A 15107-nucleotide genomic window follows, 5' to 3' on the forward strand; every position below is an offset into this window, starting at 1 on the left:
TGTGTAAGCTTTCTTCTTGAATGGCTTTAACAAAGCAATTTGTTTTCTGCAGATGCTTGCTATAAGCTAATAAATTTTAGTAAAAGTAATACTTCAAAATCACCCTTGCTCGCATATATCAGGCTTCAAGCAACAAAAAAGCTCTAAGCAACGGTGTATGGTGAAAGTAGTCGCTGTGGTTTTCGGAGTCCACAGCCCATGATTCTGAGTAATAGTCTAAAATATGAAATTAGTGTTGAATATGACATTTGACATACATAAAATGATAATTTAGTGGAATTATCAAATGGCCTCCAACATCACTCGAAGCTCAACATAAGGCGACTAGCTTGCGTACAAAGCAGAGCATCAACCCGAAAGAATGACCGCACTGTCAAAAGAATGATACTACAAAGATGTACATTGAACATACATATTATCAGAAGAAAAACTGCAAAAATGTAACATTATTCTTTCCGGTTGACCTTCGCTATCCAGTTCCGAATACATATATAACATAACAAAGTACTGGGAGCAACCAATGGATAATTAGCATGCCGAAAATTCCAACCGCAACTCAACAGATCGATGTGAAGCTTCAAATGAAGCAAGCGGAGTCGTACTCAATAATTGAAATTAGTAGGGACCCATAGGCGGCATGCCGAAAGGTGGCATTGGGGGCATCCCCATACCTCCCATTGGTGGAGGAGCATAACCACCACCCATTCCACCACTCATTCCTGGCATTGGTGGTGCTGGCAATGCTAGAGGCAGCAACTGAGCATACATGTTCTGCATTACAAAAACGCCTATTAGCTTGTACGCAAGTCTATTACTCCTATTTGTGAGTCTTCTGTGAGACAATATATACCTGTTTATTTCTCGTTTAACTACATGGTTAACGACGGTTAATGGAATACGAGAATTTTTTATTTTATTTTTGGCGACATGAAAGAAAGCGTTGCTACATTATCATGGCCTCTTTGGCGAGGTCATGATGAATATAAGTTTTTTGTTATTTAGCCCTTTCTCCAGGCAAGGGTTAAATCCAGAATAAAATGAACAGAAGATGCTGGTTAACTTGTAGCAATGTTGCTCCGATTCATTAATACTTTGTATTCTAAAGTCTATACGCCCAATGATTAAAACGTAGGGAGTAACCAATACTTGTATTTTTTTTTTTTATAGTAGTCTTTGAGGTGCAATAAATAAACTACAAAAACACCAATACTGGCATTTATAAAAGGTATCACAAAAGCATAGGAGAAACAAGAATGGGAATCGATAAAATATGAAGCAAACCTGTTGAGCAATTACATCCTTCTGCTCCTCCTCTTTCGCCTTTACTTGCTTCTGTGCCTCGATTTTGTCCTTGATAAGGTCGTCAACTTTGCCTGTATACTCACGGATGAACTGCACAAGAGGCCAGGCATGAGGGAAAATAAAATAAAGGTACAAGTTCAAATGGCTCCTATCTTCTTAAAAGCTCCAAACGTAACGTCAAAAAATAATTAAAATCAGTTACAATCTCCCAAATTATCTAGTGTTTGAAAGAGGTTTCCAACAGAGTTTTCTTAATATGTTCGTAAAAGAAAGTACTAGCTTTTGCAAAAGTAGTACCTGTAACAAGTATGGGAAAGCGAAGTCAATCATATTGTTCATCCAGGCAAGTTCAAGTGCAACATCTGGTCGAATTACATCATAACAAACGAAAAGGCATGCAGCAAAGCATTCCTTCTTTCCCTGCATAAATGAAATCACATTTATGTTAAGCACATAAAAGATCGAAGCCGTCTCCCTGAATAAAATAAATAAATAAGATAAAAACAGAAACTTTGTTCTACAGGAGTAGGAGTTTTCATTGCATTCTTGTAACAGTTAAACGTTTATCGTCCATCTACCTGCCTATTTATTTCTTACTCGACTATCCCAGATAATACATAATAAATATAATAATAAAACAAATTACACACCTCCTGAATAAAATAAACCAGCAACTCCTCCGCTAATTCACGATCACCAGACTGGGAGCACGTTTCCATTGCATCTTTGTAGTGTTTATCTTTCTTGGACAATGCTATGGACTGCTTCCATCTACCTGCCTTCTTGTATATGTAAGCAGCAACACGTCTCATCTCCAAGAGCTCATGTTTCTCAATCTGTCATAAATAACCGTATGAGAAGCATTTCATTTTTTCGCAAATAAGAGTGAAAAGCAGAAATAAAGTTGTAACCAAACATCAGACACAATCACCTTTTGGGCAAGTCCTATCTGATCAAAGTTATCATGTAAATCGATCGACTCTCTCAATCTTTCATAGTCTTCCTCTTCAACATATATTTCATTCAGAGCCTCATTTACAGCAGATACGTTGTTGCTCTGGACTGCAACCATATATGGCTTGATCAAATGCAGATTACCAGCCTGAAATAAAAATTACATATCAAGCGAAAAGAAAATGCAATTAGTTCCAGCAATGATAGCTTATAGGTTATGATACTTCACAAACTTCAATCTGACTACAAGTTGTTCAACCTCCCGACATGACATTCCAGCACTTAATAATAGTCTAAAAAGAAAAACTCAAATGAGATAATTATATGCCTACAACGAACTCATTACATGAATGACTGGGTTAACAACTTACTAATACGCACAACGGTCTCACACAAAACTAACTATAGTCAAAAAAGTGAAACATTTTTAACAAATAATTGTGGCTGACAGACAAGTGCCATATCCGTCACTTGCAACGCAATCCGAGTAACATAGCTTAAGAGGCATATAACAAATCATTTATGAACGGTAAGACAACAAGGTTAGTGGGTAACAAACCTTGCGCATTATGTCAACAACACGTGTATGATCAAGACGAAGAGCTAGCACATTGAGCATATCATTAATAAGGTCAGGATGCTCTTGAAGGTAGAAGTGCACGGCTTTATAATACAGTTCCACATTTGCAACTTTGACGACAACATCTTTAAACTGCATGTGATCCCATGCCTCAGGAGAGTGGTTCATCACAGTAGAGGCAGCATTGTCAAATTCATCATATTGGATGTAGAGAAAAGTAAGTTCCTTCCAGTGTTGCTGTTCATCACAGGCTCTAATCAACTTGGGAATGTTGAGACGTGTTGAGAACAGCTTAATGTGCTCCATAAGCTTCTCAGGGCGATACCTAGCATAAAGGACCCCAAGTTCAGTGAAAATTCCCATGTGTGCACGTTCCAATCCCAGGCCACTTTCCATCAATGAGATTATCTCATTGAAACAACCTCTGTTCTGGTAATATTGACTGACTTCCTCCATATCATCCACCTAAGATTGAACCAAAGTATAAGAAACCAACATACTGCAGAAATCACGCACCAATAACTAGTGCTACGAGACTACATTAAGCGTTATAGGGCCTGTTCAGATTCATGAAAGTTTGTGCTACGCAGATAGATTTTCAGCAACAGCAGCAGAATTACCAATAGCTGCGTGTGAGAACGAAATTTATTCTAACTACCAATAAATTTATCAACTTGAGTCCTATACTATCATAAATAAACAGCTACATAATTATAACCAAGAGTAATTTAGGGCATCAATGTGACTACTTGCATAACAACACCAACTAATGAGATATTCAATTAGAGTCGGAGCAGAAAAATAAAACCAATACCTGTATAATTATGTTGAGCCCGCAAATCTGAGCTAATCTGAACTCTTCGGCATCAACACATGCAAAGCAAACTTCCTTCCAAGTCTTTGCACTGTTGGCTTTACGTGCTGCATCAACAGCACTTTGGAATTGCTTTAGTCTAACTAAAGTAACAGCTAGCTTAGCCCAGTTAGAAATAAAAGCAAATATTATCTTTGCAGCTTCGTATAAAGCTTCATCAAACAAGCGATCACCAACGTTTTGAAGGTTCGCCACATTTGGCATGAGAATGAACTCCTCAATGTCACTCAACCTATCAATCTTGGCATAAGCATAAATGAGCTCACTATCTACTCGAGGCTCCTTTGTTTGTTGCCTCACCATAAGAAGATACTTCACCAAATCATGGTAGACATCTGCACCCTCAGCAGCACGAATCACATCCAAAAATTGAGTGGAATCTTCAGCACGTATAAAGGACTCTATCGCATCACTGACAAGCCCGGCCCTCAATTGAGCCTTGGCTACTTGACTCCAAACAGCATCTTCTTCAACACGGAACGCAAATTCCACTGCCCGGTCAATGCTTTGAACGTTGTCTAATAGTACATTAACAGCCGGCACATTCAAGTTGAACTTCTTGAAGATGGCAAATGCTTCTTCATAAAGTTGAGCTTCAACAGCTACTTCTCCAACAGCAGGTCCATCAAAATTATCCAACCTATTCACATAATCCATAACCCGAGAGGAATCTGCTTTGATGGCAGTCAATATAAGGAGATTTTGCAAATTAGAATTTCCACTAAACGCAGAATTCTGTAGGACTATCTTTTCAAGAAGCTCAATCAGTTCATGTGGGAGATCAGCTGTCATAAAGGCTTTAACCGCTGCAGAAACTTGTTCTGGGCTCTTGCTTTCAGGCAAAGCAGTGGACACAACTTGATCAATGAGCTGCCTTCTGTACTCATTCTCAGGGTTAAGGACTTTCTCCCAAAGATCCCCATCCATTCTTTCAACAACATACCTGGAATAAAGTATGGCGTCATTAGTGATCAACGAAATATACCAAAAACATGATGATTAAGAAAAAAAAAAAAAAAAGAACATGTCACACACCTTGCTTGCAGCTTGAACAAAGAATTTTTGTTTGTGACATTTATAAGCTCATCATCACACTGCCCTCTCCTATACGCAACAACTGCTAGGGTGGGATCACGTTTCTCGCAGTACTTGCCAACCACACGTGAATCATAGTATGGGTTAGTTGTCAAAAAGTGCTCTGGGTTGTTGTTGCTCTCTATTATGATTTTACCCAGAGCATTGTGCACATGAACATCTTGGCTTCCTTCACTCACGAGATGCTCTAAGAACTGAGTAAGCAAACGAAGTCGATTCCTGGAACACAAATCATAAATAATAACGCATTAATCAGTGCAAAGAGATTTTAGAAATTGACAGTAAAGTGAGAACAGTACCTCTTCTCACATTCCTCCACCAGCGGCTCAACTGGAAGCAGAGAACGAACAGATAGTATCAAGCCCTTAATAAAATCTTCTGGACATTCATCATCAAGAAGCTGCCCCACAACTAGTGGTGCATTCCCAGGGTTAACCTAAAAAAGAAGATAGAATTTTTAATTCATCTATATATCAAAACAGTAATAAAAATTTGAGTAGAATTGTAGAATATATGTTCTCCAGAATAAAAAAAACTCTTCTAGAAGAAAGAATTACCTTCTGTACATAACCTTCAATATAGCGAAGCATGTTGCTCGTGTAAAGGTAGTGTGTGAGATCTGGAACAAAACCGAAACGATCACAGACGTTAATCAGTGGCCGTGCATCGGGAAGCTTGGCTTCCATCAAGAAATTCTTAGTCTTTTCTGCATCATAAAAGTTGGACTCTCTAGTCACGCGTTCTACTTCTTTTAGCTGTCCAGTTTTCGCAGCTGATTCGATGTATTTAAAGTGGATATCAGGATCCTCGCTGCAAAATAAAATGGACTGTTGTGATAAAAGTAATAACAGAAATCAATCACAGAGAGAGACAGATAAATCAATATCCCATAAAGAATACCTGGAGCTCAGATATGATCCAAGGAAAAAATACAATCCTTCATAAGACTTGAATTGCTCAAAGAGCTTGATGCAAGCATCAACACCCAACTGTTCACAGTACTCTTTCGCAGTCTGCAGTTGCGAACAACAATCCAACGGATTAATAGTTTAACATGGTGTCTTTACCTTTTCTTATTCTTTTGCGTGTACTTGATAAGAAATAGAGTCCACTTCAGGACGAACAATGAATATACCTGAACAATTATCTGAAGATTGCCTCTGAGGTTGACAAGTAAAAGGTCTTTCATGCACTCTAATGCCCATTCCTTAGAAAGAGTACCAAAAAACTCAACGAGAGCCTGCCACATCAAACAATAGATAAGAACCAATTTATTTTTTGTGATTAAGTAACATCTAATGGGTTCAAGTGACAAGCACCTGAGGCTCTATTGCGTGCGTGTTCACAATGACACGTTTTACATCAGGCAAATCGGTATAATGCTGCGAAAATAGAAAATAAAATGCATTAGGAATGGGCCGTTAGTTTAGAGACGGAAAACACAATCAAGGAGAATGAAGGACCTAAATCATTTACCTTGAGAGCCTGCAGATATAAACCAGCCTTTTCACAAAGCTGAGCAATTCTAGAACGATCGTAGTGACTGAACATACCATTGGCTAATATGGCATCAGCGACGTTTGGAAAGGTAACGAGATTGATTTCCAAAACCTGCACATATATTCATTCCATAAGTAACTGCGACAGTGAAAGTACAGATTTCATTAACTACGGATAAACATAGCTGATCAAGTACCTTGGTTTGCAAATAACCATGTTCAGGCAAATTTGGCTTCAAAACATCTAACAAAAACGCTGTTGCTTCACGTATCAAATTCCTCTGTAGAAAATGGGAGCAACAGATAAAGAAGAAAATGTTCAGAAAATGTCATTCCACAGAAGAGGCGTAGCAATTTTGCCAAGACAAAAGGGAACATTCCCTCAGATGAGAGATTGTGAACATCAAAAATATTCGACTCCTATCGCCCAGAGCTGGCTCCGCACGTAAATATATAAAGGTGAAAAAGAACTAGGGTAAAAGGATATGATTTACACCTGAAGAAAAAGATCAGTAATTGTGTTATAATCCATGGGACATCCTCCCTCCATCTGGGACATCATCAGTGCAAAATTGACAGCACCCTGCAATGTAGGATAGATAAATAAACAAATTGCAACTCTTCTCAAAAAACTGATTCAGGCATTATCAGCATTGAGGTACCACAACCACAGAAAATGCTAAAGAAGTCACACCTGTGGATCTGTCCGAAGGATAGTTTGGAGGAGGAACAGGTAATCCGGTGTATAACCAACCTACATCAACAGAAAGATAACAAGTTCATAAGCTTCTATAGCCCAAGCAACGTTCATTGTAAATTTAATTTTGAAACCTCGTAACCAAAAAGGGACAACAGACAGTTAAAAGAATTAGCAAAAATATTCAGGAAATTCAAAATAATGCCTCTCTCACCTGCTTAGAGTACACAAGAATTTTGTCAAACTCCCTGCGCTCGGCAAAGGCAGCAACAACTTTTGGAGTTGCTCTAGCTTTAATATATATCTTCAGAGCCAGGTCATTGTCAACAGTCTACAAAATAAATATGGTTGCCATATCAGATGACGGTTCGCATAAGATGCTTCATTATACATAGCAATGGACACAGATAAAGAGGTAAAACCTTCACTAGATCTCCAAGTTCCTCACTGCACTCTAATTTGTCTTCTGCTAGCCAGTTTTCAAGTAGATTTTTCTTATTTTGGTTCACAACTAGGCGAGATAGCTCCAACGACTCAAATGCATTGAGCTTTCCTTTGGTTAGCAGTGTCCCAAAATACTGCAATAGAGGCGGTGTCTGCCCAGCTTGAACAGGAACACTCTGCAACCAAATCTAAGATTTCAATTCCCAGCAATAAAAAAAATAAAAATAAAAAACGAGCCTGAATTGGCAAGAATTATCATTTTCCAATAATTATTATTCCTTTGGGAAAAAATGTTGCGGTATCTAGGTTAGCCCAAAATTCCAAACAATAAGACCAATATAGCAAAGTGCAATCATGATCATCCCACAGAATAAATGAGTTGATTGCCATTTATAGAAGTAAATTTCCATTTATGATTTTATACACCCATTAAGATCACATTGCATGTACTAGGCAACAACGAAGGGGGGAAAAGAGATGCTGAGCAATGCCTATTTCAGAACGAGGTGTCGAGGTGTCATATTAATAGGAATATCTCAATCAACGCTTTGTCAATATATATGCCAAGATAATGAAGTGATTTAACCAAATGGCACATGCATCATATAGCATAGAGATGGTAAAAACTAACATTTGACGGGAACAATATATTTCTGGCTCCAAAAGTGTACATAGATATATACCTGAAATTTGGCAACTGTATCAGGGGTACGCAGTACGCCCTGTGGAGAATCAGCAGCAAGCTCTGCGGCTTCTTTATACTTTGTTTGAGCAAACAACTCTTGGAACCGCTGGACAACCTGAATTGAGAATCAATGGAACTAAGCAATAAGAAATTGTTCAAACCAGGAACAACGTTAAGCGCTTATAAATGTATGTATTGTTACTTTTTACATATATAAATATAAAAAGCAAGGGTTTTTCTGATGGAACAGCCTTAAAAGGAAAACATAAACCTAGTAGAATGGCGGGAGTAACTTATAACTGTGTACTGTTACCTATCAGGAATTTGTTCGCAGGGAAAAAAGTGAGGCTTGTTAGTTCTTATTGTTATGGTCTAACCTTTGAAAGGGACCAATTGAACTATCACATTTATCTTATTTGCAAAATTCATAATTATATTTATAAGAGGTGTTAAACATTCGTCATCTGTAATACCCAAAAGAAGATGGAGATAAGCTTAGTTTTTTTTTAAAAAAAAAAGCATGTCAAGCTTAAGGCTCGGCGAATGCAATAATACAGACCCCTCAGGACGCCTTAAGTTTGCCGTGTGCACAAGTTGAAACTAGTCATGCACTTTGTTATGCAATCTCCACAATTTTTTCTTTCAACTCTTCGATTATGTCCCTCTCATTGCTTCGTTATCCCTATACTACATGTTAGATCTAATAGAAGGTATTGTCGAACCACATTTTACTTTGAAGATACAAATTTGTTTTAAAACTGCATGCCTCGAGTCATGAGGAGCACCTTCCGCCTCCTAACCATGAACCCTTATCCTCTCGGTGCGCCTCACATCTTTTAAAACTACGAAGATAACTAACTCCCATGAATGACTGATTGAAGCTTGAACGCAGTCCAAAAACGATTAAGGGAGTTACACGTGAAAGAAACCTGATTTCCAAAAACTATAATATCTTCATTTAAAAATAACTCAGACAACCATACATACCAAATTTTCCGCACCAGGAAGATTTCCTCTTTTAGCAAGATTAACTGCAAGCTCCAAATTGTTCAACTGTATCAAGAGAGCAACATCAGATGTAAGTTACAGATCTCACTCATCTTAGCATTTCAATCCAACTATAAACAGAACTTCTCATATGCATACCTGGCCACTGACAAAAGGTATTATAGTAGCTTCATTAACGTTGGCAAGAAGGACCTGCCCACGTCTATTAATGGCATAGAAACCTCCAGATGATGAGGCCTCTGATGTCAAAAATATTGGATCTGGACTAATTCTATTCCGGTAAACAGCACTGGCAGTCTCAAGGTCATACACAAACAGCAGACCAAGCTTTGTGATAACATATATCAAGCCATACTTCTGGGATATCTGTCAAATAAAATGCGAATACAACATTATAAAAAAAAAAAAAAAAAAAAGGTTTCACAAAATATAGTGTAGTGACTAGTGGACATGAAGCATATGGTTCCTTGCACAGAGTATAGAGTATAGACTGAACATTATTTATATTACCTGCATTGATACTGGAAAGTCGTCATTAAAATCTGGAGGAAAGAATAGGTCAGCTTGTTTCTTTGTAAACCCTGGCTTCCCTGTCAGATCATTACAGTGAAAAGGAGAAAAAAAGAACCATTAGATTGAAATGGATGCCAGAGATGAAGAATATTAGAGAGTGGCTTTAGCACTCGAATTAAAGTTCAGTGACATGATATTTCAGGCAACGAAGGAGAAGGGCAAAAAAGTAAAATTGTGGTCAGATTTATCAGCACCTTCTAATATCTATTCACCAAAAATTATTTTGGGTATAAACATGCTCACAAGAGGAAGGCACTGGGGGAAGAAAGAGAGGAAGATACAGACCTGGCTGGGCACCGAGCTCAATTATGTGCAACTTGGAAGTAACCTGGCCAGCATTCATAGACTTTGTAGCAAACACAATAAGGGTAGAGGGATTCTCGTTTCCAGGTACCTAAGCATCATAAAAATATGTTTTATACTCCTAAAGGCAAAACAGATACTCGCAAACAATTCTGAAGATGGTAGGTTAACATACTTTATATGTGGCAAATGATGCGGCATGAGCTTCAAGAGCTTGACTACGCTGCTGATCCACAGAATATAGTTGCATGCTCCCTTTAACAAGTTGAGGCCTCTGTGAACATTTGAAAAGAATGTATACAGAAATTAACATGTTGCCAGAGAAAGAGAAAACTATACATTTTTATAAAATAACAGGAAGCTCAGAAAGTCACACAATGTTTTACTGCAGAATTTATACCCTACCTCAGATGACAGCAAAAGGCTTGAGCCCTTTAATAAATTCAGCTTAGTCTCTTAACTTCAGTTGTTAAAAAAATAAGAAAACAAAAGGCTTGGTAAAACAGAAACGCTAGTTATCAGTGCAGCTTTTGACACACAAGCCATGTGGACTGGTGGGAACTTGTAAATCTGGATGATTCCATATAGATTACTCAAAAGTAAGTTGATCATTTTAACTCCAGATATACCAATAGAAGAAAATCGGGAAAAATGATCCAAGAGTTGACAGTCTATGTATTGCAAAGAAAAAAATTCTTCTTTTTGGTCAATGAGTTTCCAATTATCCATAAAATTGATCATTTTAGACAAGAAATTCTATATGTCAATGAACAGAGTAGGTTCAGTTACTCAGTATGACAAAACAAGAACCTGACTAGAAATATCCAGGCATCTATTTTGCAACATCGCACAGTCTATTCTAAGTATATTTCTCTCCTCAGAAATTTCTCATTATACGAGTCTAGCCTCTAGACCTCGTATTAAGGTCAAGTGCAGAGTTCCATACACCTACTTACAGTAATCAGTTTCTTGTAATATCGACGTGCAAATTTTCAAATCATACCCGTTGTACACCACCAATCAATAGCAACAATACCCAGTTCCTCAAGGGCTTCCACAAATTGCGAGGTCAGGTTGTAGGATGTACACAACCTTACCATTGTGCTAGGAATAAAAAGACACTATTTCCACATGCCCAAAAATAAAGTGCGGCTAATTGCATTGAATGACTGTTACTTTACAATAAAAAGAAACGCTGCCAGTTTAGTACGCCGTTTTATTTTATTCCATCATAACCCAGAACCACAGGACAATAAGTCTTTGACTATATTGAAAAAGATTCCTTAACCAAAGGAGTCATTAGTAAAAATCGGGTTAGAAATATACATATGAGAACTCAATTGAAGCAACGAGCCAGCAAACAAACAACTCTACACCTGTATCTCCTGATAAAGAACCAACAAATAAAACTAAAAGGAAATACAAATGTCAAAAAAAATGCCATAAAACAAGTGTGTAACGTACCTCAGCTGAACCAGGTGCAATACCAATCAGCACCAACCACTTTTCAGCTGGATCGCATCTATAGTTGATAATCTGATTGTTTGCTAAGTTACCAGTTCTTTCAAACATTTTCGCAGGTGCCGAATCACCTGTATTTCAAAATTGTCCCAAACATGTTACATGAAATCAAAAGGTAAATTGCCAATATCAATGCTCAAATTTGGCAAGACAGCATGGATAAAGGAGATTTGAATAAGAAAGCTAAAGCATACCTTCAATAGACCAATGATATACAGATGTCTGTGTGACAAGCCCAAGCAATTTTGGAGTGATCCATTTCCAAAAGACAACCTACACAACTCAAATAAGGTGCATAATGAATCAGCGGAAAGAGGGGCAACACAATAGAATCCAGAATAAGCCACTATAGTTACATGGTCATAGATAGATAGTTTACCTGCTCAGGCATTTGGTGTGATTTCACCTTCGTTTTTGTCTCAATATTGAATATTTGCAAGTGATCCTGGGTAGTACCAGCTAGTTGAGCTGCACAAATGTATAGGACAAATCATTAGAGCTAGCACACACAGCTAATGACAAAATTTTAAACAAAGAGAACATAGTTACCCACCCAAGAAATGAAGGCTAGTGCAACAACGAACTTTATACAGAAAAATTGTATTTTGTTGCAGGTTACACTCAGATTATGTCTGAAGTCTAAACAGTGATGATTGTGTAGTGGAGACATTAAGATTACGGCCTCGATCCTGTCTCAAAAGCATGAATCCTCGCCTCTTTATGAAGTGAGTTAAGCTCATCGCGCTACGTATTTTGAAGTGCAACAAACCATACATGATTACATACAAATGATCCTTAACCCCCCCCCCCCCCTCCTTCATTAGTCGTTCTTTCACAGAACCCAAGGATGTGTGTTGGTTTTCATGTAGGACGCCTGCGGATCCTGATGCAAAAGCGCTACCATTGCAGACATCATACAAGTCTTGTTCAACTACGCCCTATTCACAATATGACCATCAGAATAGCATGTATTTCTAAAATAGGAACACTCTTTCGACCATCTGAGAATTTGCTATAAATTGTTAGGCTCAAATATCGCCTGTTAATTAATAGGAACCCTCCACATCACGATTGTCTCATCTGACATCTGATACTTTCATCTCATATGCAGAAACTACATATTTTTTATACCTATACCTAAGACAACTCCCTATATAATAGAAACGACGGAACAATGATCCCTGATTTGTAACAGTTAGAGTTCCCTGAGTTAGATCATACGCGCATGCCCATAGGAGTACAAAGGTAAATACTTTCACTATCATTTATATGAAGGCAATCAACGGCAACATTAAGGAAGTGAATTAAAAGAATCATCACAAACGAAGTGATTAGGGACAATGAACACACAACACTGGCAAAAGCTATATCTGCAAACAAGCTAGTGAGTCCACCCACCGAAAAAGGTATGGTGCTCAACACAACCACCACAGGACTCATGATCAACCAATATAAAATCACGGTGCAGTTCTTGCCAAGACGAGATGAAGACAATATGATTCCCTACTCCCCATCCTAATTATCTATAATCCAAGCACCTTCACAAAATAAGGAAGACACCAATGACTGACACTAACGTATGGAAGTCATATCAATCAATTAAAAAAGAATCAGGCAGCAAAACTACCTTTTAAGGCGAGAATTCGCGTGTTAGGGTTCATGAGAGCGGAATCAGCAGTAATAGGCCGTCGTAGAGGCTGCATCGGCATATTCATATCAACAATGACAACACTATTCTGCGGAGATGTTTCTCGCACACATATATACTTCTCTGACTCCATCGTCACATTGTTAAACGTTATGAATTGCGGATTTATTCCAATGCTCGGAAGCTGTACCAAAAATAAACAATAAATCAAAATCATAACATCATTTCCTTAAATCAATTAAATAACCTAAACTCTATAAATCACATTTATCGTAACAATAAATCCAGATCTAGCTAATTCTCACTGTGTACATTATAATTTGACCTAAAATCAGTACTTAATCACTGAATTACCGAAATTAATCAAATCAAACTGAAAAATCAGTGAAAAAATAAGCATATACAAAATAATTTGACCTAAAAGTCCGTACTTAATCACTGAATTACCGAAATCAATCAAATCATACTGAAAAATGAGCGAAAAAACAAAGATCGGAAATCTAACAAAAAAGAGACAAACCGTAAGAACTTCCTTCATAACGATCGGTGCAGTCGCGGCCGCCATGATTGCGACGCGAAGCCGACGAAGAACTCAACGAACAAAACCCTAAACCACACGATTAAATAAATTAAATTACATCAAATCAAATAATAACATAAAAGGGAGAAAAGTCAAGTGAAAGTGTTGAATCGATTGTTTATGATAGATTGAATTGCGAACCTGAAAGCGTATCGGAGAAGACGGAAGAGAGATGAGAGAGAAAGTAGAAAGATGGAAGATCAAACAATGGCGATCAAATCTAATCTAACAAATTTGGACGAGAAGGTGAAATGGAGGAAAGGGAGTGTGCTTAATGAAAGGGGAAAAGTGTGAAAGGTTAACAACGCAATGAACGCATGTATGTCGTTCAGTCGTTGTGTTAAATCTTGTTTTGTTCTATTCTAGTACTAACTACAAAGTGTCCTATGAGGTTTTGAGTCTTGACTAGTAGTTGGGCGGGGCGGGGCGGGTTATTTGAGTCGGTAGTAAATTCGAAATGAAATAGTTTTATTGGATGGTATATAGAATTTGTATATCGAATTTATAATTTAATTTGTCTTGTAGTTTGATTATGAATATGTTAGTATTAAGAATCATGGAAAGACATGAATCAAATCAAAATAAAATAATTTCATGCTAAATTACAAGGGTTTTTCTAACGTGTGTCCTAAGTGCACACATCTATACTATATAATTAAAAGGCTAGGCAAAAGCAATAAATTTAATTCCACATGTCACTAGCAATTAATTTAATTACACATAGGATTAGTAATCAATTTACTTTCTATACATTTTAATTATCTATTTAATTTATTTACTAATTAACAAGTCAAAAAGATGAGGAGACAAAGAAGTAGCAAAAAAAATGAAAAAAAAAATTGTAGATTAATAAATTTACTAAAGTTTCTTACAAAAGTGACATCATATATCTATACAATCTTATTAAAAGGGTACTTAAACCATTAATTTAAATGTGATGTGGCATGCGATATGACAAACAAATGTAATGTGGCAATTTTTTTATTGTGACATGGCATTGATTTATTTAATTCACTTAATTTGGTAAAAAAGTATCATGCTAGCACTAAACTCTTTACTTATGTCTACATGAATTTCCATCTTTCATTTTTACCTATTATTTAATAATGTATTTACATTAGTAGAAGTTCAAAAGATGAAAACCTAAAATTCATTAATCACATAATTAAAAAATATTTATATTAATTTGACAAAATTTAATCTCATAAACTCATATAGTTACCTTACTCATTTTTATGTTTTAATATTAGAGAAGATGAATTGTCATGTGTCATACATATGCTTATAAGTTTAAGTTAAGAAAACTAAAAAAAATGTTGTAAACAAATAAAAAAAAAATATTGT

The 15107-nt window shown here is 36.9% G+C and overlaps 1 protein-coding gene across 1 annotated transcript; it reads right to left on the reverse strand.

The window, feature by feature from the left end:
- Positions 1–362: 362 nt before the first annotated feature.
- On the reverse strand, positions 363–14139 carry LOC141612343 (clathrin heavy chain 2-like). Its single transcript, XM_074431099.1, has 31 exons — positions 13905–14139; positions 13704–13790; positions 13163–13367; positions 11915–12003; positions 11730–11808; positions 11479–11606; positions 10190–10288; positions 9997–10105; positions 9649–9728; positions 9277–9504; positions 9118–9183; positions 8129–8245; positions 7424–7621; positions 7216–7332; positions 6999–7058; positions 6801–6887; positions 6502–6585; positions 6282–6416; positions 6125–6187; positions 5941–6045; positions 5706–5818; positions 5363–5615; positions 5105–5241; positions 4746–5024; positions 3651–4653; positions 2816–3301; positions 2234–2404; positions 1953–2138; positions 1600–1722; positions 1282–1392; positions 363–771 (listed from the first exon to the last, which is right to left on the reverse strand). The coding sequence occupies exons 2-31, from the start codon at positions 13746–13748 to the stop codon at positions 616–618; spliced, it is 5112 nt and encodes a 1703-aa protein (XP_074287200.1). The 5' UTR covers positions 13749–13790; positions 13905–14139; the 3' UTR covers positions 363–615.
- Between the last annotated feature and the right edge of the window lie 968 nt (positions 14140–15107).

The sequence above is a fragment of the Silene latifolia genome, chromosome 11 (assembly GCF_048544455.1).
Source record: "Silene latifolia isolate original U9 population chromosome 11, ASM4854445v1, whole genome shotgun sequence".
Taxonomy (NCBI): domain Eukaryota; kingdom Viridiplantae; phylum Streptophyta; class Magnoliopsida; order Caryophyllales; family Caryophyllaceae; genus Silene; species Silene latifolia.

Excerpts from the sequence above, each read along its gene's own strand:
- LOC141612343 (XM_074431099.1), bottom strand. The coding sequence starts at position 13,748 with ATGGCGGCCGCGACTGCACCGATCGTTATGAAGGAAGTTCTTACG. Across the intron at positions 6,586-6,800 it reads TTACTGATCTTTTTCTTCAG|AGGAATTTGATACGTGAAGC; the intron begins GTGTAAATCATA and ends CATTTTCTACAG. Across the intron at positions 2,139-2,233 it reads AGATAGGACTTGCCCAAAAG|ATTGAGAAACATGAGCTCTT; the intron begins GTGATTGTGTCT and ends TATTTATGACAG.